Source organism: Tenrec ecaudatus, chromosome 10 (assembly GCF_050624435.1).
Source record: "Tenrec ecaudatus isolate mTenEca1 chromosome 10, mTenEca1.hap1, whole genome shotgun sequence".
NCBI lineage: Eukaryota > Metazoa > Chordata > Mammalia > Afrosoricida > Tenrecidae > Tenrec > Tenrec ecaudatus.
In genome coordinates this window covers 47,715,916-47,739,854 of record NC_134539.1, presented here as the reverse complement: position 1 = coordinate 47,739,854, position 23,939 = coordinate 47,715,916, and the positions used below count along the sequence as shown (strand labels likewise).

General features: G+C 40.0%; 1 protein-coding gene across 2 annotated transcripts in view; it reads left to right on the top strand.

Moving 5' to 3' along the window:
- The window catches only part of SVEP1 (sushi, von Willebrand factor type A, EGF and pentraxin domain containing 1), a 203,651-nt gene that overhangs the window by 73,939 nt on the left and 105,773 nt on the right, over positions 1–23,939 (top strand). For both annotated transcript variants that reach the window (XM_075560297.1, XM_075560298.1), the window contains exons 5-9: positions 558–737; positions 13,168–13,347; positions 19,384–19,578; positions 20,971–21,089; positions 23,570–23,699. In XM_075560297.1, the coding sequence (XP_075416412.1) occupies positions 558–737; positions 13,168–13,347; positions 19,384–19,578; positions 20,971–21,089; positions 23,570–23,699 (804 nt within the window). The remainder of the gene's footprint in view (positions 1–557; positions 738–13,167; positions 13,348–19,383; positions 19,579–20,970; positions 21,090–23,569; positions 23,700–23,939) is intronic.

The following is a 23,939-nucleotide window of genomic DNA, read 5'->3' as shown; positions in this document are numbered from 1 at the left end:
AAAGTCTGACGTGGCTTTAAGAAGAAAACGCCACTGTTTTAGCCACATGTTTTACGGACAAATGAGGTGATCTGGGCTCTGGTGATAGTCGAATTAATTTTTCTTTCATTCTAAGTGTCCTCATTTTTATTCATATCAAACTTTCTAAAATGATATACGCCGTGCTCAAGAAGCTGTGCTGTTTGACCTTGATAGGAGTTATACTCTGCTCCGCTTCCGTAATCTTTCATTCTGATGCCATTTGGGGCTTGAAAATAGGATCACTAATGGTGTACCAAGGTCAAGCACTAGGGTAACTTGTAGTTCTGAAAAGAAGCACATTAAAATATTGAAAGATGACTATTTCTCCTGCATGCAAGTTTTCATAAAAGTAAATATCTAATAGGAGTTGAAAGTCAAAGTTTTTCTTCCACTTAGAAATCTACACGCAGTAAATGAGAATGCTGAAGGGAATTGAGATGGAAGTATGGCCTATTCCTTTATAAACAAATTATTAAAACAGGATGTATCACAGACAAAGGCTAATTTTGCTCTTGCTTTTATTCTGTGCCTACTAGTTGTCTACTGCCCCATGCTGAAGCCTCCCGAAAACGGTTACTTTGTCCAGAACACTTGTAACAACCACTTCAATGCAGCCTGCGGGATCCGATGTCTCCCTGGATTTGACCTGGTGGGAAGCAGCATCCACTTGTGCCTACCCAACGGTTTGTGGTCCGGGTCAGAGTCTTCCTGCAGAGGTAGATAAACTGCCCCTTCCCTTTGTTTCTTGATCATTCTGCTTGATGTCCTTGATGTGAAATCAAATGGGCCCGTCAGATCTGATTTTCCTTTGAGACCACAGACCACAAAAGAGGGGGAAATTACAGGGCGTTTGAAGTTAGCACTGCTCACTCCAATTGATCACTCCAATTGTACACTGTGCCCTTTGTGTTCCTTTCATAGACAGGCAAAGGGAGGGCCTGGCTGGGAAGCAAAGGGACAGGTTCCCCTGAACCTCAGACTTCAAGCAGCTAAGACAGGGTACCAAGAAGAATTCTAGAAAAGTTGAGGTGGGGATTGATGTGAATGCAGGACCAGGGTGCTGGAACTGGAAAGTGAAGAGACATGCACGTCTTCAGTCTTCACTTGTAGTAGTGAAGATGAGGAAATTACAAAAGTAACACTACAAGCCCATATAAATACAGTATCTATCTATCTATCTATCTATCTATCTATCTATCTATCTATCTATCTATCTATCTATCCAGGCTCCCACAATCAAATACAGAGAAACAAAGCGCATGCTATTACGCCAGTTCTCCCTCTCTCTTGACATCTTTAGGACCCACTTTCTTGCTTTTCCTTACAACTGGTACACATCCAACTTTCTAAGGTTTCACTAGTCACTGGTCCTGAGAAGAAAAGAAGACGTAAGGCAAGGGAGGAAGGGAGCAAGCCAAAGGAGATTACGGCTTCCACCTGAAGAAATAAAGGATAGCCAGTGAAATTAGAATTTCAAGTGAAAAATAAAATTTTCACTTAACTAGGTTCCATGCAAAACTTGAGACCTGTTTATAAAACAAACTGTATTTGTTGATTTTCTGAAATTCAAATTTAACTGGAAATTGTGGGTTTCTTGTTTGTTGCTAAATCTGACAAAATTACTCCTACTTCATCTCTTAGGCATCCTTTGGCAAAAGACTTTTCTGGGAACTTGACTGCTCCCTAGAAATTCCACAGGTCACTGCTGTGATGTCTATCTGTCAGTTGTTTCTTGGCTTCTACACCCAAAAGGGAAGCCCACCTAGATAGCAATTGCAGATCATTATGAACCCCAATAGACATCCTAGAAATGAGAGAAATGTCAGGGCAGATTTCTTAGGGGCAAAAAAAAAATTTCTGGCACAATGAGTCAACATAGTTAAAAGTAAGAGTAATGAATTGAACACCTACTCAGGATATTCTTCCACCATGTGAGCAACATTTGAAAGACACAAAATTAGGAAAGAGTGGATAAGTGACAGAAAATACAGTATTCTCCTACCAGGACCCCGTGAGAAGCCTAGTGGTGTGAGCGGAGGAGAAGCACTAACAGAAGATCAGAGAATATATCTCCAAGATGACATCTTGGAGATGCACCCAACTGAGATCTTTGGTACCCGTTTTAAAGTTGCTTACTGGGTGCCAGAAAGATAATATTAAAAACAGATCCATGTCTGGGAATGATCCCAGTGAAATTTTGGAATGCTCTGGAAAAATAGAAAATGATGACCTCTTTCTTAGTTAAGAATGGCATTACCTACAAAGGAAATAGAATCTGACTAGCATTGCCCCACCTCTTTGCCAGCTGTAAGTGTTGGACAATAGCTACATTTGCCAGAGCCCATGGGAAAGAATTAGAATCTTGATTTCTGAACTCAGACTGGCTGCTGTTTATGGCTAAAAGCAAAATAAAGACATTTTCAGTTATATAGCCTCAAATCATAAAAAGATACATACAATTACTGAAATTAAGTCAGTCATGTGCCTCAGAAATTAACAGCTACAACCACTGTGTGTATTAAATCTCTACCAATTTCTAACAAATACCTTGAGGCAGAGGAGAGAAAACATTACATTTGAACCTTCCACTTGCTGATCTTCCATATAAGAGAAGGGAAAGTTGGGCATACTTTTCTCCAAACACAGTATCATTGAATTGATTCCAACTGGTAGCAACCCTTTAGGACAGGGTACAATTGCCCTGTGGGGTTCTGAAACTGTAACTCCTTATGACAGTTGAAAGCCTCATTTTTCTCCTGAAGAGCCACTAGTGGTTTCAAACTGCTGACTGTGGGGTTCACAGCCTAGGGCGTAACTACATACGGTCTGGCCCTTGCCTCCTTTTTACTCTTCACAATCCATACACTAGGCTTCACATCAGACACTAATGCATAAGGAGGCCAGAGATGCTCACAAAACCACTCATTTGTAAATTGTTTCCTCAGTTTTAATTATCTGGTCCCTCTGCCTTCGTTTTTGGCCATATAAACCCTCTCCTATTGCCAACATTCTCCGTGTGGATTAAGTGAAGTTTATATGCCCTTGTTTGAACAGTTCATGCTCTATCAGTTAAGATCAGTCAAGGGAACAGAGTAACCATGTGTGTCATGGGATTGGCACTTTATTTCAGGAGTTGTCAATTAGCCAATTGTGGAAAGAATAGGAAACTAAAGTTCCAGAGGAGAAATTGTAGTATCAGGTGAGTCCCTGGCAACTCAGTCTGAGAGCCCTAGAACGGCAAAGGAGAATTCACAAGAGATCAAAGAGGACTATTCCTTCTGTATAGTGAGGAGGGACTGCCATTCAGTCAGCAGTTGGGAAGAAGAACTGGACGTGGAAATGGAAATGAACAAGGGAAGTTCAACATTTCTGCTTGACCCATCATTGCAACTGACTAAAGTGGCCACTGCTCCACTTCTCTCTTTCAAATCAAATACAAGCTCCTCTCTTGTCCAACCTTCACCTGGAACCACACAGGGAAGTGGATTCGGATAAACTGGCTCTCCAGTTTAACCAATGTGGTAGAATACAACAATCACACCGTACTTTTATCATCAATTAACTTGTCTGTCACTTCTACTAGACAGTGAGTTCATTATGAGCAAAAAGTATGTCTTTGTGCTTTCAACCAAAGATTGAGGTGAACGAATGAATGAATGAATACTTGAATTTAGCAAACAAACATATTGCTAAATACTTTGACAAATGTAGACATTGATTGCTGGCTTTTGTCAATTCTCATTATGCATTTGCATTTTTAAAGGCATGCTTGTTGTGTTTTATGTAAATGTAACTGACTCAAATGTAAATAAAATAATGGTAATCAAATTCCGAGAGATTCTCCAGGACCCTGGATCTTCCTAAGATCCCTTCACTTTCAACACCAAGGCCTACTGCCTAGATGTAAAGTTATCCTAAACTAAGGTACGTGGGCCCTTTCCTCGGATACATCATTGATTACTAATGGATTTAGCTATTTTAGAGCTTGTTCTATGGGACCTGTGCCATATCTCAATAATTCTGAAATGCGTTTTTATATTTTGACATCTCTGAAATGGAGATGCACTTTAAAATCAATTGCTTACAATCCTTTCATTTGGGCTACTTTTTCTTTATTAGTGACACATAAAATAATGGTGTGCCTGAGGGATTCAGTGAAATATGGCAATTGGATAGAGCATTAGGTTCTCTAGAGAAGCAAAACCACTGATGCTTGTGTGTGTTTGTATATAAAAAGCGATTTATATCAAGAAGTGGCCTACACAGTTGTAGAACTAGGTAAGTCCAGTCCATTTCAAGTCAGGCTTCTCCTGACACATGGAAGTTGATGAACAGGGAGCAGAGACAGCAAGAACCACAGGCTAGTGGATGACAGGTCTGCAGTCAGCTGAATAAGTCCACCATCGATAGTGTGCTGGTGGCTCCTCAGATCAGCAGGCGATGCAATGAAAGACTGAGGAACCAGATGCAAAATCCAGCTGTGGCAGAAGGCAAAGGGGCATAGAGAGTTTGACCCTGATCAGTCTCTCTTTTATACCAACAGGGTTATGTGCTTGACAGGGTTCTCTAGAGAAACAAAACCAGGACACTTATGATTTTATAAGTATATATATATAATTATATATATAAGTATATATATAAAATTTATACAGGGAGAAGGAATATAATGGTAGAATGGCTAATTAGTCCACACAGTTACACAGAGAGCTAAGTTCAAATCACTTTTGTGAAACAGTTAATATACTTAAGGTCTTTCAACTCATGCCAGCTGCTGTCTAAGATCAAGGAAGCAGAAAGCAGAATCTGCCCTCGGGCAAGGCAGGCAGCGTGGGTGCCAACAGGGAACTTAGTAAAGCAAACCCTGATGGGACCTCAAACTCAAGCGATGTACACAACAGCAGCACAGCAAGGCAGTTTTCAAAGGAGCCTCAAGCGCTAGCAACATGACCCATGGGTTGGCTCGGTCCACAGGTAGTGCAGCACATGACTGATGCAAAGAACTAGCTCAAACAGCAGCCCACTGGTCCAATCAGCAGGGAGGAAGAGAGATGGGATGCCAACCCTGGAAAATGTCTCAGGTGTCTTCCAATCAAGCTTTGACCTGATTAAACTCTGCTCACATGTTCCTATGGAGACCTAGATGGCAAAATAAATCCAACTATTAAAGCTTAAGATACCAAGAAGGCATCATCAGACTGCCATTCAACTGATAGTTTGAGCTCTGCTCCTACCCTTCCCCAGGAGTGTCTAGTTGACTGAATCCCTCACCTCACTTTTGTAGGGATTCACTTTTGTTTCTGAATTAATCGTGTGGAGAGTATACGATGACCTGACAGAAGGACTAATGGATCTGTCTTGGGATAATTACAGCTAGAATGCTTCTTAGAACTGAGCATGGTGAGACTTCATCTCATGTACTTTGGGCATGTTAGCCGGCAGGGGTGGCCAGTCCTGTAGAGGGACATCATGCCTGATAAAAGTAAAGACTCAGTGACAAAGAGGAAGCCTCTCAAAGAGAGAGACTGACACTGTGGCTCCAACTATCAGCTTACACAGCAGCGGGTCTGAGGCTGACAGGAGACTGGGCAGCAGGTGGCTCTGCAGTGCATGGGGTCACTAGGCATTAAAATGGATTCCATGTCCCCTGATAACAATATAGAGAAAGTAAGGTTTTGCAGATCTGATTTAAATTTGTAACTATACGGGAAGAAAATAATGTTAATCCTCATATTTCTTGAAGAAAATTCTAAAATTGAGGCAAAAATCAAAGATCAGTATGAAACATAAAGCCTTTTATACATTTCATGTTATCCTGTTCACATTTTTGTAATGTTGAAAAATAACCAATACCGTACTTTTTATTCTGCCTATGTGCTTTTCATATAGCACTTTCACTCTTTTTAAAATTTTTCATGAATTATGCATGTCTTTCTAATGAGCTAAGCTTTCTTTTGTAGTGTCTCAATAATACCCCCTTAAACCACATGACAGTAAATTAAATTCTCTGATACTATTTTTTTCCTTAGAAAAGGATCCAGACTATAATGAGAACCCTATATTTAACATCAGTTTATTTTGTTTTCAGGAATAGATGCTATCACAGTGTGAGGCTTGACAGGAAGGATGTATCTGGGGAATCTGATTCGTTTTGAAGATGAGAACCACAGCTGGTTCTCTCATTGTCTAGTGCATACCAGACTATTCTCTTAAAAGAATAATTATTGTTTTCTAAAAAGGCTAAATAAATATTGAGCAGTTTCTTAAGCATGAATGTAAGCCAAGAAACATTGATTGCATTTTTTGGTTTGTCTCACAAAAGAGAAAACGATGAGACTAATACATGAATTTTTAAATAAACTTCCCAGTAAAAATGATAATAAAATTTTGCTGGATTAAAATAATAAAAGATAGTTAATAATTAGATGGAAAATGTTGTATATGCTTTATTTTTCTCTGAGGGGCAATGAAAATTTATTAAACCCAACATTTAAAAAGCAATATAATTTGCATCTATATAACACCAAGTAAATTTTCTATCAGTCATCTCAAGAGATGTTGCAAATATATTTTGTCTAGGTTTGGAAAGCTGGAGTGATTTCAGCATTTCACTGAAGCTTAGTGTGGTGTTCCAGACTTTATACAGCTTGATCATAGTCATTTATCTTATTTACCTTTTAATCCCACATGGCATCATGCTGTACATGATGGACATACCCAATAACCGGCAAATACTTCTATTTACATGATGGACACATCCAATACATATTCTTCTTATGTGATGGATTCCTTCAATAAAAGCAAAAATGGGGAGGGCACAAAATCTCCACTCATTTGTCTCTAATAGTTGATTTCAGCCCAAACCGTTCCCAAGAAGCTTAGGGCTTATGGTTTAACTCCCGATCAAGTGTTTGAATTTTCTTATTAAGTAATTAATCCTGAACATTTGCTTCATTTACTCCATCGTCATGGCCTGTGCTGAGTAACATGATTTACTCCATTGTCATACCCTGTGCTGAATAACATGATTTACTCCATCGTCATACTCTGTGCTGAGTAACATGGTTTACTCCATCGCCATACTCTGTGCTGAGTAACATGATTTGAACAAACAGGCACTTTGCTTGAAAGTGAACTTTGAGTATTTTGTCTCTAACTTCTGTTCCTATTATCTTGAAGTTAAGTTTACATGACTAATATGGAGGGAGGAAAAAGGCATATACAGAAAAATAAACACAAATATATCTCACTCAGAATCTCAACAAACGTTTGGCATACTCCAGGGTTCTGCTCACAAGTCCTTCCAGTTTGCTATGTTGTCTTCAGACCCTTATTGTGCAAAGGTGCTGTCCAATCAAACAGAACTTTGGCAGGAGCTTGTTTCTGTCTTTGTACTGTAATGCTAGTAAGATTAGGTCTATGAGCTATCAAAGTGCCTGTTCTTTGACACTCAATTAGAAGGGATTCTCTTTTGCTTCATGTGTCTCAGTCCATGATCATTATTAGTTCTCTTTTACCTTATTTTCCTCTTAACTCTTGGTCTTACTCCTTCTGCCTCTTTTTTCCACCCCTCCCCTTCATTTCTTCCTCGTTCTTCTTTTATTCTGCTAACCACCACCCTTGTCCCCTTAACTTTTCCCCATCCTTCATGGAAATCGTCATTGGAATGGGTTTCAGCGGAGACTAGAGGAAAGGAAGTGTCAAAAGAGAGTATAGGCAATTCTTTAGAAATAATTTTCTCTACAAGAGGGCAATACATAGATTGGAGGCCCGAGAAGGATTCGAAATTGCTGGAGTCGGAGCAATTGAAGAAGTAATTTGGGAACATGGAGACAGTGGTCAGAGTATGGTCTTTGGAATCAGTGGTAGTAAGGACTGGAGCATATAGGGGATGATAGAGGATGAAGGATATGGTCCTGGGAGAAAGGGGGAGCAAGAATGGGACCCAAGGATAGATACTGCACTGACCATGTCCATGAATAATGGACACACACAACTCACCAAGCTGCGTGTGCGTGAGCTAGACAGGGGTTGGAGAGAGAGATTTCCAAAGAATGAGAAAAAAATTACTCAGAGGGCAGCAGACAACTGGAACAAGAAAGTTGGGTATGTGGTATTTTACTTGAAAGGAGCTAGAGCAGTGGTTCTCACCCTTCTTGAAGCTGCAACCCTTTCATACAGTTCCTCATGTTGTGGTGACCCCAGCCATAAAATTATTTTTGTTGCTATTTCATAACTGTAATTTTGCTTCTGTTATGAACTGTAATGTAACTATCTGATATGCAGGATGTATTTTCATTGTTACAAATTGAACATAATTAAAACAGTGATTCATCACAAAAACAATATGTAATTATATATTGTGAAATAGTTATATCTAATGACAAATAAATGAATATTTATCTTGAAGCATTGAGTAGCATGGGTAACAGTCTAAATATAACAACAGTAAACTACATTGCTACGTTTTGAGACAGTATGGGTAAAAAGCCAACTTAAGTGCGAAGGTTGAGATAGCTTCTTTCTCACCAGATCAAAAATTCTCGGGGAGTCTTTGCAAGAGCACAACGAAGATCATTTTCTACAACAAGTCTACTTCTGCTTTTAGACTTGAAAACCAACAAGCTGGAAAATCTTGTTTTACAAAGATATATTGTTGGAAATGAAAGAAGAAGGCTCAACACAGTCTCAGACAGAACAGGATATGACTGCAAACACTTGATCCAGAATTTTGTAACTGGCATTGTAGAGAACTCAGTTCTCACTGCATCACTGATAATAAGTTCAATGAACTCCTCCTGTGCTATCTCAGGAACATCTTCAACTTTGACTGTGAATGGGCTTCTGGCAAGTGCAATGGGGTGTCAGGTCGATTTGGAATGTACGATGAAATTTTGTCTGCAAGCATGTGCAAGTGTTCTTTCACAGAACTTATCATCTTTATCCTTTTGTCTGGTTCAGTATCATGTTCCTCAAAGAAAGCAGATAGGGTAGGCAACAAGTAAATTTTATTTTCATCCATTTTTATTTTTGCCAAAGCAGAAGTTTCATTTGGAATGATAGATCTTTTCAGACAAATCAAGGCATGTTGTATTTGGTCCATGCAGTAATGAATGTAACTCATTCAAGATGGCAAAGATGGCAACCAAGCAAGCTAGTTTCTGCAGTTCACTTTCATCACTGAAAAGTGCTTTGAACTGCCCTCTTGCTTTCTGATTAAAAAAACATTTGAGTTCATCACAAAGCTCAAAAACATGTTTTAAAACTTTTCTTCTCAGCAACATCTCACTTCAGTGTAAAATAGCAGAGCATTATTCAGCACATCCAATTCATTGCACAGTTGTAAAAACAGTCGACTGTTTAAAGTGCTCGCCTTTACAAAATTGACAGAACTTATGATGGTTTTCATTACTTCTTGTAACTCCTGTGGCATTGATTTTGTTAATAGTATTTGCTAATGAATCACACAGTTAGTTCTGATGACTTTTGGTGACTCACTCATTCAATACCAAACGTTGAAATCCAGATCGACATCCTAGCATAGCTGGAGCATCATCTGTGCAAACACCAAAACCTTTTCCCAGGAGATCTTATGCTCTTTCAGAAATGAACCAACTGTGTCAAATACATCATGTGCAGTAGTTGTTTCAAGAGGTTTGCAAGAAAAACATATTTAAAGTCATCATCATTAATATACCTCACGTAAACCAGTAACTGAACAGTTTGCAACATCTGTGGATTCATGAAGCTGGATGCTAAATATTGGAAGTGGAGCAGATTTAATTTCCTGGATTACCTGATCAAGAAGATCAGCAGGTATATCATCTATTCTTCTGCGGACAGCATCATTAGATAAGGAAATTGCACTCAATTTTGTAACCAATTTATCTCTGATCATATCTCGAACAATATTGTTGGCTGCTGGCAACAGTAAATCCTCAGCAATGGTGTGAGGTTTCATAACTCTGGCGATTCTGAGTGCCACCAAATATGAAGCTTTATTGGCTGCTATGTCTTGTTTGTGGTACTTGTCACCAGTGTCAAGTCTGGCATTGTTGCATCCATCAGCTTTGCTTCTAAAATACTTGGTATACTTGCCGGCAAGATCAGATGCTTGATATCAAAATGGTGTTTAAGTTTGTTAGGCTTCATAGATTCAGCTGATAGAACTTCACAACAAATAATACATTGTGGTTTCTCAATTCCTGCTATAATTATTAAGGTAAAACCATACTGTAAAAAATCCTCACTATATTTTCTTTTTTTTTTAACATTCTGCTCTACACAATCCATTGTCGGGATGGTTGGCTAATGAAAATAATATATAACAATAGCTTTAATAATGCAAAAAAATGATATGATACATGGCATAGTTCAGTCCATACAGTTCATTAGAGTTTCCTAGAGTAGTTGATAATTTTACAGTATATGATATTACATTTACCCAGTGATTATAATTCATGAAGTGTTTTACCTACAATACTGCTGCTTTCAACACAGTAACTTCCTTTAACAGAGTAGCTGCTTTCAACACAGTAGCTGCTCTCCACACATGTGTGACAGCTCCTCATAAGTACATTTTGGCACCAACCCTGTCACATATACCTGTATTTGTATGGCATGTATGTTATGGGGTTGCCACTATGATGTTATCACACCAGGTACTCATATGTGGGGTATCTGCATGTGGGCAGACCCACCTGGAGATGGATAGAGGAGCGGTGTCTCAGTTCCTAAGAACATTGGAAATATGTGTTTTCTGATGGTCTTAGGCAACCCCTGTGAAAGGGTCATTCGACCCCCAAAGGGGTTGTGACCCATTGGTTGAGAACTGCTGAGCTAGAGGTTTTTAGGAAGGAAACAGGGAGCAGGTGATAAGGAGCCAAGAAAACATCTCCTTATCTCTCTTACCAGGCTCCAATGATAGGAGAAAACAGGATTTTTATTAGGACAAGAAAGTCAAGTAAAAGTTCAGGAAAGGGATTTTTTAACTGCAGGAACTTTTGCTGGAGACTAATCATGCATTTCATTGGTGATGGTATAAGAGTCTGTAGGGTTAGTTTTGGACAAACACTCTGTGGGGATGACTCTGGTATATACAGCTTGCTACTAAAAAAAAGAGAGAGAGAAAGTGTGGATATTAGATGAGTAACTAGTTGAAAACAGAGATATTTACAGAAGGGTCTCCGAAGGAGACGAGCCAGTCAGGGTGCGATGTAGCAATGATGAAACATACAACTTTCCTCTAGTTACTAAATGTTTCCTCTTCCCCCACTATCATGATCCCAATTCTACCTTACAAATCTGGCTAGACCAGAGGATGTACACTGGTACAGATAGGAACCAGAAACACAGGGAATCCAGTGTGGATGATCCCTTCAGGACCAGTGGTGTGAGTGGCAATATTGGGAGGGTAGTGGGAGGGTGGGTTGGAAAAGGGGAACCCATTACAAGGATCGACATGTGACCTCCTACTGGGGGATGGACAACAGAAAAGTGGGTGAAGGGAGACATTGGAGAGGGCAAGATATGACAAAATAATAATTTATAAATTATCAAGGGTTCATGAGTGAAGGAGCTGATGCCAGAGGCTTAGATGGAGAGCAAATGTTTTGAGAATGATGAGGGCAATGAATGTACAGATGTTCTTTACACAATTGATATTTGGATTGTGATAAGAGTTGTATGAGCCCCTCATAAAATGATTTTTAAAAAAAGAAAATATATTCTGGGGTTTTGGGGGGGAGTACTCCTTCATATGTATGTGTGTGCATGTGGCTGTTTTATTTAATAAATCAGGGAAAATGTAAAAAACATACAATTTATATGAAACTGTAAATATAAATGGTAGTTCTATAAGATGACAGAGAATTCAATAAAAGTATGAATTTATGAACTCACACACTGGAAAAAAAGAAAAGAAAACAGAGATATTTAATGCCTGAGCCAAGTGTAATTCCATGAAGTAGGATCTGCAGTAGGTGTTTTGGGGTGGGGTGAAGGGTCAAAATGCTGGAAGGACAAGAGCCTTGATCAAGGCCCCTTCTGACTCCCTGGAGGCGTTGTCCCTCCCTCCTACCCGTCCTTTGCCCTACTCTCCACAGCTCCTGTAAACCTGGAGCACCAGCCCCTGCTCAGTCTTCACAACTCCCTCACCTCCAGCCCTGCTGCCTCCCCCAACCCCTTCAGCCCAGTCAACTGCAGCTCCTCCCTCAAGCTCAGCTTTCCCAACCCTCTCCTGTCCCCTTAAAAAAAAAAGAAAATACATAAAATAAAAATAAAAAGAGCTGTGATCACAGAATAATTAAAAACAAACATACCAAATATCAAACCTACTGCCATTTAGTCAATTTCTCCTCAGAGCCACCCTGCTGGAGGGTTTCTGAGACTACATCTGTATGAGAAGAGACATCTCTTTCCTCCCAGGAGTTGCTGGTAGCTTTGACTGGCCAATGGTTCAGCTAGCAGTACGATGCCTAACCCATGGCTCCACGAGGGGTCCCTTGTTATTAGATGTCATTGAGTCAGTCTGACACACAGCAACCCTTATGTTCAATACAACCAAACACTGGCCAGGCCTGCACCGTCCTCACAATCCCTCTTAGCTTGGAGCCTGTTGTTGCAGTCACTGTGTCGATCCAACAGAGAAGAGGATGCTAGAATTTCATTGCAGAGGCTGGGAGACCTTGCAGAAGCTGGGATCATAGTAAGGCCCACGTCATGACCTTGAAGTCTGAGAACTAACGAGATCATGAGCTTGAAATATCTGTCCTAGAAAAGAGCCTTTCTTTTTACTGGAAGGCAGCCTGGAAAATCACAGGAAGGCCCCGCTGAAGGTGTCAAGTACATTGGCACTTTGTCCACCACCCCAATCTACCGCCACCGTCATCTGCTTGTGGCCAGAGCCCTCAGACACTTGAGTTCCCTCCTTGCTGCAGAGGGGTAAATGCAGAGATTTTATTAGGGCAATGCACTTGATAAGCCATAGGCTTTCAATGGCTGGGAACCAATGTTTTAAATATTAATGCATTATTTACTATGATAAATTTTAAGAAAATGACACTTCTGGCTTACAATAGGTATTCTGACTGTTATCATTATTTTTTTTATCTTATTAAGTAAAATGTGATCTGTTTTCATTTGATGTAGTGCGAACTTGCCCCCGGCATCGCCAGCCCAAACACGGGCGCATCAGCTGTTCTACAGAGGAAATGTCCTACAAGACAATATGCCTGGTTACCTGTGATGATGGATACAGACTAGAAGGAAATGCTAAGCTTACCTGTCAAGGAAGCTCCCAGTGGGATGGTCCGGAACCCCGGTGTGTGGGTAAGCCCCCAAGGATGTGGTACCTTCTGTGATTCATTCCTCTTGCCTCCTGATTTCCTTTGTTTTCTGTGAAGACCTAATACTAAAAACCAAGTGACAATGAATACAGATGCACATCCATTTCTGCAATTAGATACCCAGTATAACTGCCTGTACATACTGTTGTTATATTCCTCATCAATGGCAAAAAAGACGTCACCAGAATTCAAGGTGTCATCTCAGTGAGGTCTATATCTCTAAATGGCAATTATCTATCTATCTATCTATCTATCTATCTATCTATCTATCTATCTATCTATCTCCATCTCTCTCTCTCTCTCTCTCTCTCTCTCTCTCTCTCTCTCGACATTTTCAAATGGGTCTATTGAGTGGATCTTCCTAAAACAAATGCTTCATAACTCCCTTTCTTTGTTAATTACAATTTACTTTTACCTTGTTGGTAAAAAATCAAAATTACAAATAATATTTGAACTCACCAGTCACGCCGAGGGTAGAAGATGAGACTGTCTCCTCCCATTTGTTGCTGTGGAGTCCTGGTGGTATAGTGGCTATGCATTGGGCCACCAACCACAAAGTCAGCAGTTCGAAACTACTAGCTACACTGCAGGAGGAAGATCAGGCTTCCACTCCTGTAAAGAGTCACCGTCTTGGAAATCCACAGGGGCAGTTGGACTCTGCCCTGTGGGATCACTATGAATCTGAATCCACTAGATGGCAGTGAGGTTTCGGAAGAGTTATGGTATCTCGTGACTTTGGCTTCTGTCTGGAAAGAATATATTTGGTAGCTTTTCAATTTTGCTGTTTATACTGTAGCCACAAACAACAATACGACTATTAATGAAGATGATAACTACCGTTTAATGAATGCCTACCACAGGCCAGAGTCCCTGCAGAAAGTTAAGCTCTTGACTGCACTCAAGTCTACCCAGAGGTGACCCGGAAGAAAGGTCTGGTGGTCTTCTATAGAAAAAACAGCCATTGAAAACCCTAGGGCCCACAGATCTACTTTGACATCGTGCATTGCCATTGGAGTCAACACCGTGACCACTCGGTTCTTTTTTCTTTGTTGTCAATTATGTGCCAAATATGGTATCCCAGGGGATGCAGGGACTTGTGTAATTAAATAACCACCTTCCCCCAAGGATACATGATGGAATGATGGGTGTAAAGAAGCCTCATTCCTCAATGGTTAGGTGCTTGACTGCTAACGAAAGGTTGACCACATGAACTTGCTCAGAGCTCCTTGGGAGGAGACTAGCACTCAATCTGTTCCCATAAGGGTTACAGCTTAGAACACCTTAAGGGACAATTCTCCTGTCTTACAGGGGCTCGCTGTGTGTGGAAAATCACTGTACAGTAGCCAAGAACGATAACAAATGGATACAGACTAGAATGCAGGATTAGAAAATGGAATATTACAAATTTATCCGTTCCTTCCAAATTGGTGTACAATGTATTCAAATGTAATCTAATTCATAGGAGCCTTCATGGAACAGTGGTGAAATCCCTTGGCTAATTGAAAGGTCAGTGGCTTGAACCCACCAGCTGCTCCTAGAGACAATGATGAAGCTGTCTGCTCCCATAAAGATTTTAGGTCTTAGGGACCCTTTATGAGCAACGCTTCTAAGTCCTAGAGGCCGCTATGATTCACATAGTGAATTGACTCCACAGCAATAGATGTGATATTTTTAATATCCTAATATTAGATCTGTGGCTAATAGTAAGGGCAGGTATGTTCTGGAAGGATGCTGGCCCTATCCAACATAAAACAACACACTAATTGCCATACAGACTATTCTAACTCATAGCAACCCCGTCACCACGTGAAGGCTCAGAAAATGGACTAACGTAATATGGGGAAGAGAATAATCTCTCCAAGACGGGAAAATAAAATGTCCAGCTCAGTGAAGGAACTATTCTTTTGCAATGAGATATAAAACTATTGAAAGTACTCGAAGACATAGGCCTGGTGAGCATTTCATTTCCCTGCAGGCAGAAACTGTAAGCCCCGCCAGCCAGTCCATTTAAATTCATAGCAGCCCTGTGGGGCAGGCTAGAATGGCTCCTTCAAGGCTTCCAAGATTAAATCTATCCAGGAACAGGCAGCCTCATTGTCCCGCTGCAGAGTAATTGGTGGATTTGAACTACTAACATTGGGGTTAGCAGTCTCACAACACCACTAGGACTTCTTAGCTGAAGTGATAAGGGAAACCAAACCATGAATAGACACGGCAGGCATAAAAGCAGAACAAGAAGAGTTAGCTGCTTTACATGTTTCAAAGCATTAAACAAACGTGATGCATTACCATAAAAGGTAGTGCTTGGCCACCCAAAGACCCAAAACATATGGGGTTGGAGCCCCAGCTCTGCAGACTAGACATTTTATTGTAACTGTGGATGTTTACCCCCAAGGAATTGTTTCTTTCTCTGGCTCTGTGACTGTCCAACTCCTATTATGAGGAACCAATCGTTTATTACAAATGATAATATATTCAGTATAGTTTCTGTGAAATTATCCTGCCTTCAATCCATTTTTAAACTACTGTGCACATCTTTGCAATAATTGGAAATGGATTTGAATCTTTGTGGATTTCAAGTATAACAATGAAGGGAAAGCTGTACTCTTATTTATATTTTATTGGAGAATATATCACGTCGCACCCAAATTGGCAGCAAAAGTAAGTACTATGGATATTCCCATTATAAGAGATGGGTGAAAGTAAATAGAACGTACATCAAAGAATAAAAAATAAAATCAAATCCGTTGCCATTTGTTTGACTTCGACTCTTAGCATCTCTGCAGGATTCAGTACAACCACCCCATCGGGGAGTCTGCTGCATCTTCCCATGAAAACAGCTGGTGGGCTTCACTGCCAATCACTTAGGGTCCTTTATACTGAAGAAAACCAACTGCTGTTAAGTTTGCTCAGACACCTAGAGGCCCTATACTGATGAACATATAGTGCAAACAAAAGTCCCTTGGACACAGGTATAATGAGCATTGTCACCATGATAAACCGGGTTCTGAAGTCATCGTTATTAAAGTAGTTCATGAATGGCGCAAATACAAAGAACCGTGAATTGTATAGCACTGAAACCATAACCAGGAAACAAGCATTAGTCAATAGAAGAATATAACATTTAACAAAGATGCTTCAGAAATCAGTAAGGAATTTATATGAAACATCATCGGTTTTGACTTTTACCTCACCTCACAAAACCAAAAATTTAAAAATATCACCTCATTAACGTCTCAGAAAATTAAAGGATGGAATAGAAAAATGAAGTAATAGAGCTAGAAAATTTTCCCCCCAGTTTTTAATGGAGGAGGACTTGCTAAGCATAAAAAGAACAATAGATTTTAACACATACAAAATTAAATTTTTGCACTTCAAAAGACTGTTATACATTATTAAAAGGCAATGGAAGCTATTTGGAGCACATGTGGCAAAGTTAATGTTCTTACCATTTTCTGAAATGTGAAACTAAATTAAAAGACATAAGCATATAAAGATTTCAGTACAAAAATAGATAAAGGATATTAATTCATTTAGCAAAGGGGAAATAAAACAAATGTAATTACTACTTCAAAATTAATCAGAGAAACTTTTAAAGCCATTGTGGCCTAAATTATGTACCCTGACTTAATTTTATAGCTATAAAGTCTTTCATTATTTTTAAAAAAAGGGGGGGGGGAATGAAAATAACTGGCTGACCATGAAATTCAAGTTAGGGAAAATTCCAAGGAGAATTGAAAGAGTATTGAATACAGAAAACAAACTATAAATGACAAAGCATGGTTAAGATGAAAGTTTTAATAAAGCAGTAAAACAGATTTTTAAATATAAGAAAATGCAGAAGTAGAATTTCACAGTAAAAGAGTAGTAGGAGTTTGGGTTTGTTTTTTAAGAAAATTATAAAATACCATGTATAAATCTGTGCAAAAAAATTGTGAGCTCTTGATATTATGTACAATTTTCTAGGAGGATATAAATTGGCAAGTGATTCAAGAAAAAGCACAGAAAGGTAAATTTACAATTATTAATGAAAATGAAATATGTCTTCAACATAATCACTACTAGACCAGAATGACTAAACATGACTAGAAGGTCAATAAGGGAAAGTTCTTTCAAACTTCTTATAATCCATTTTAATATACCATATAATTTGACACAAAAGCTATCCTATTATATTAGCAAACTACAATTATTTTGTTGCCAAGCTGAACTATGAGCAAGTGAAGATAGGAAACTACAGACCCACAACACTAACATCAAAAGTCCAGCAATCCACGTTCTGAAAGTAGAGCTTCTCCTAGGAATGAAAAAGGGCTTAGAAGTAAGTAATCTATCAACCTAATGAATTACTTCATTATTTCACATAGGAAAAATTTGCATAATTGCTTAGTAGAAGAACTAGATATTGACTATCATTTTAAAAATATATTTTCAATAAAACTAAGATCCATACTATTTTATAACTCTGACATTTTAAACATGCCCTTCTTAAATCATCCGCCATTTATAGAGAAACACTGAAGCCCACCCACTGTCTTCGAGTCTATTCCAACTCATGGCGACCCTGCAGGACAGAGTAGAGCTGTCTTATAGTTTAACAAGACTGCAGCTCTTTACTGAAGAGAAGAAACAGATCGCCTCATCTTTCTCCTGATGAGCAGCTAGGGTGTTTGAACCTCCATCCTGTGGGTTAAACCTAATGCGTTAGTGAGCCCCATACAGTGACTGTATTAGAACTGTACATTCAACTCCGATTGCCTATTGAGCAAAGCAGAAGTCTGGCCAGGCATGTTGCTTACACAGTGCAAAAATTAAAATAAGCAAAGCAATTTATTTTTTTTAATGGCTAGTGTCTTGGTTTGAAACCTATGTTGTCAGGGCAGAGACAGAATAGCAGTGTGGTGAAGGGCCCACAGGCGCTACCACAAACTTCCTGGGGGGCCCTGGGAAAGTTACTCCTCCGCATCTCAGTTCCCTCGTCTGTAAATGGAGATCATGACAACTGCTTACTGCCAACGATTCAGTGAATCCATAAGTCGAAAGAGCTTAACACAATGACCGGATCACTAGAATGGGCACTGAATCAATGTTAGCTGTTAAGGATGCAACTTAGAGGCAAGAATGGAGAGGCGTCACTTCAAGTTCGCTGGCCGGTTGTCCGGAGAGGTCAGTCCCTGGAAAAGGACACCATACTTGGCAGAGGGGAGGGATGGTAAAAGAGGAAAGCGTCCGAACGATGGATGGACATAGTGATTGCCACAAGGCCTCAAACATACAAACGATTGTGAGGATGGCGCCGGACTGGGCAGGGATTCCTTTCTGTTGTACATGGGGGCCCGATGAGTCAGACCCAACTCAACGGCACCCAACAACATCCATGTTATCATATAGGGCATATATGACAAAGACGTGAGCAATGCTGCCAATAGAATGAACACTTACACAGATAGCTGTGAATGTGAGTGTGCATGAGTTCTCTCTCTCTCTCTTCTCTAAGACCATGATTTTCCCTTCGAGCTACATTCTGCCCAGTTCATCTGCTGACGAGCGCATTAGAGATGGTGGCCCTAGTTATAACACATTTGTAGATAGGGTATAAAACTTTCCTTGTATGTTTACTTGAAGTTCGCACCAAAAGGCTCATAAAATCTGATTACAGAAGATATCTCTTAATCCATATAGCATATATCTCTTAATTCATACATGATAACGTCCAATTTACTAGTTTATATTTCAAAACCAGGAAGTCGGATTCTGCACACTGAATGATCAAGCCGAGGATAGAAGTTTCCATCAGCATTGATTCAAATATCAGAAGTCCTTCATTATTTGGGTACATGGCAAAATAAACGAGCCACCTAAAGAGGTTGCATGATTTGCAATACATGTTAGGTGCAGCTTCATGTAGCGTGTTCAGTTCATCCCTAGGCAGAAAAAAGATTACTTCGGCGAAAAAGAGAATCAGTGGCATTTCTAGTGTGTAGGAGTTATTTAACTTTCCTTTATGTCTCCACAATAGAACGTCACTGCTCCACCTTTCAGAAGCCCAAAGGTGTCACCGTGTCTCCCCCCAACTGTGGCAAGCAGCCGGCGAAACCTGGGATTGTTTGCCACTTAAGTTGCCGCCAGGGGTTCCTTTTATCTGGAGCCAGAGAAGTGAGGTGCACCAGCTCTGGGCGATGGAGTAGCAAAGTCCAGACAGCTGTGTGTAAAGGTAAGTCTCCTGCACTTGTCAGCAGGGAAGGTGGGGGGGGGGGATCAAATTCCTACAGAAGGACATATTGGTGATGTGTGGAGCTATCCCTTTTTGCTACCAGACTAATTTCATCAACACCCATATTTGGCTACAAAGCAATAATAAAATGGTAAGGGTTGCCATTTACTTTACCTGATAAATGCTCTGAGAATTTCTGGTGGACCTAATTTTTTCAATGTCATGCAAAATAAGAATATATATTTTAATACTGATAATATCAGAGAGGGAAGTCAGGTAAGTTTTTCATCAGTAGATGAAAAATCTTTCGGGACCTTTTCCGTATCCAGCAGGCGAGATGGGGTTGATTTAAGAAACAGAAGCGATGTGCATTTTGAAGCTGCATCCGATCCCATTCACGTAGGGAACGGCCACCTCCCCAGCAACAAAAACAGATTGCTCTGAAAAAGGAGCCTCGGAGCCCAAGAAAGCCTTCCTAAAAATAAACGCATCCTGCCACGCCTAGCTCTAAGAAAAGGGCAAAAAATCAAATAAAAATGAGATTACTGTTGCTGAAACGAAGATTAGTGATTTGGAAGACCAAACTGAGTGTTCTTTTAGAATGAAGTACTAATACACAAATAAGTTTAATATCATAATTGATTAAGCCAGAAAGATGGAAGTTAAGAAGTTCCAACCTAGAAGCTCCAATGCCTATTCTTTTTGCAAGCATTAAAGTATACTTTTTATGGTAATGTGGAATAGTATATTGCAGCATTTTCATGAGGTAAATGAAATTCTTCAAAATTCAGAAGCAAAATTAAAGACATGCACACATGTCTATCAGTCATTAACAGGCTGTTTCCATAGTTTAAGAGAAGATTCTGAAAATTTTATAACCACAACAAGCCAAATATTGCTAAAGACTGATTATCAAGCATCGCATAGCCATTAGAAAGAAGCAAGTAAGTAACCCCATACTACACCATCATTGACACACTCAAATCTTGCATAAAAAGAAGGGCAAAAATGGGGAGTCAACGAAAGCTTCCTGGATGTGCTGTCTTCAGCGAAGGGTTAAAGGCAGGAGTTACCCCGATGAGGACATTGACTGAGGTGGGAAAATAACACGGGTAAGGCACAGGTGACAGCAGGAGAGAGTAATTCAGTGTGAAAAGTGAGTTCCAGGAGGGCGGGGGTAAGAGAGGAACTCAAGATCCACAGGTAGGTCCTGGTGAAGGAGGGGCCTAAGAAGCCATGCTAAGATAAATTATCCTGAAGGCACTCTCAGACCGATCATGTAAAATATCAGTCAGAGTGTATTAATGTAATTATACTTTTAACCTACTTTCTTTATTGGCTTAGAATTAAATCTCAATGAAAATGCATTGCTTTGTGTATTTCCTGAGTCAGATGTAGAGGCTCCTCAAATCAGCTGTCCTAAAGACATAGAGACCAAGACTAAGGCGCATCAAGACTCCGCTAATGTGACGTGGCAAATCCCCACAGCCAAAGACAACTCTGGTGAGAAGGTAAGACTTCTTTTAATACACAGTAGATCATACATAGCCGAGAACTGTGTGTAAGGATGCACGAAGGATCTCATGAACCGGTTCCACACACACATGCAATGTGTGTGCACTGTGGAAGTGTGGGATTCAGTTGGAGAAGTTACAACAAAAAGAGCTGTTCTGATCATTGTACTGAGCATACTTTTCATCAGGGAGGTCTGAAATCTAAAGTTTGTATAGAGCACATTCAACTGGTGAACGTGTGTGGTGCGTTCAGCTTCCAGGACAAGGCCCATCAGGCCTGCTGTATCAACATTAGCAGCAGAGGCAATAAGAGCACCCAAACACAGCCTGTGTTTACCAATCTTTTAGTCTCTGGATAAAGACAGCCAATCCACTAGCAAGTAGGACACAGTAAACATGTCTTCATTTCCATGGCCTGCTCAGCACGCGGCATCTCTACGGCAGTGCCAACTTATAAACCAGGCTTTTATTCTTTGACAAGATGAATAACTTCTGAGTTTCTCAGCACTGTCTCTGTTTCTTCCAACCACGGCCTCCTGTCTGGGCTCACTTGGACACTCTGTGTGTGCACGGAATGTTATGTAAACTGTGTCTACCGTTTGAGCCTCATAGTCACAACTCCTAGTCAGCTAGTGCTTCTGTAACAGAAATTCCACATGTAGGTGAGAACAAAAATCTATTTTCTCACAGTTTAGGAGGCTAGAAGTCCACAAATCGGGGTCCTGGCTCTAGAAGAAGGTTTTCGCTCTTTGCAGGCTCTGAGAAGCTCATTGTCTCTTCTCAGCTTTTGTTTCTTGACTTCTTGATGATCTTCATGTGACATGGCATCCATCTTCTGTCACTTTGCTTGCTTGATCTGCCCTTTTGTAAGTCAGAAGTGACTGGCTTGCAATACACCCTGCACTGTTGCTGTCTCATTCACATAGAGAGAAAACTCATACTTAAATGCTACCCTAACCACAGGGCCTGGATTGTCATACTTATATTGGGTAGACACAGCTTAGTCCACAGCACCAACCTAATGAGATTTACTCCCAACAACAATAGCAACAAAAGCCATGGATAAATGCACACAAAGATCCAACAGACAATTATTTTTTTTTAAAGGGGGCAAACACAAAATTCAATGATACAATGGAAGAAAATTTCAATAAGCTGAAGAAATCCCAGAAACTCTGGAATTCAAAATGACTCATGGGCTGCCAGAGAAAATTAGTTAAATGAAAGAAATATTTATACATTTAAAAAGTCCACAAAAATATTATCCAAGAAGGGAGGAAAAATAAGATACCTACAATAAGTAAAAGTAAATTTTACTTTAGGCTCCTCTGTCACGATATCATATACCTGATCCAGAAGACAAACCACTTCCAGTCTTCTAGAACAACAGAGCTCATAGCGCTCCTTGCTTATCAGCGAGACAAGACTTCTTGAGAGTGTTGAAAAGCAAGGATGTTCCTTTGAGGACTAAGGTGCACCTGACCCAAACCTGGTGTTTTCAGTCACCTCACATGAATGTGAAAGTTGGACATTGAGTAAAGAAGACTCGGTGCCTTGGAATTGTGGTGCAAATTCTGGAAAAGAATGTTGAATGTACCAGGGATTGCCAAAAGGACAAATGAATCTAGCTTGGAAGAGGTAGAGCCAGAGTGCTGCTTTAGAGGCAAGCCCGGTGAGACTTCATCTCACATACTTTGGACATGTTGTCAAGAGAGAGCAGTCCCTGGAGAAGGATATCGTGCTTTGTAAAGTAAAGGCAAAAAAAGGAAAGCCATCCGCCAGAGGGACTGACACAGTGGCTGCTACAATAGGCTCAAACATAAGAACAATGATGAGGATGCCGCAGGACCGGGCGGGGTTTCGTTCTGCTGTGCACAAGGTCACTGGAAGTTGAGGTGGACTCGACAGCCCTCACAATAACCAGCAACAGGCATACAAATGGGTAGTATGCTTCGGGAAAGAAAATGTGCATTATCTACCAACAAAATGGTAGTGACTTTGGGGTCAATAACTCTGTTTATGGAAATGCATTACAGGGAGATCATAAACACATTTTAAATCACATGTACAGAACTATCCATCCCAATGCTATTGACAGCAGTAAACTTTGGCGCCAAATTAAATGTTCTTCACCAGATTTTCATAGAAGAATTCATATGTATTTGTTTCACAGTTTCTTAGGAGGTGGTTTAAGATTCATCTTAAATGCTAAAGACTGGGTAGTACCATGAAAAAGGCCTTAAGATATTACATATAACAACTCAGACACATATCATGTATACTAATAAGCCAATTCTATTAATTATAAATTAAACAGTAGGAAAGGAAATATATCAAAAGGCTGTGCCTGTTTTTTAAATCCTTTCCACTCTGTGAAATATTTCATCATGCTTTAATATTCATGTATTAACAATATAGATTAAAAATAGATGTAGTGATATATGAATTTTAACTTTCAATGTGTTTATCACCAAAAGGTGTCAATCCACGTCCATCCAGCTTTTTCCCCTCCTTCCCTTTTCCCAATTGGAGAGGTGGCCATCACGTACACAGCCACTGACCGCTCCCACAACGAAGCCAGCTGTGTGTTCCATATCAGAGTCATGGGTAAGTCTCCTGCGAATGCATCTGGATCCTGGTGAAATGCTGTCACTGATTCTCAAAAAAAAAAGTTGAAAAACAAATACAGGTTACCCACCCAAGTGTCCCTTGACATGACTCAGAAAGTCAGAAATTGCATGAATTTTAAAGGGAAAGCTTCATTTTGGTTGACTGAGCAAGGAACAAGCCAAGATTATAGAGTTGCCAGCACAAGCTCCTTGAATAGGGGTATTTGTAGTTTTGTAC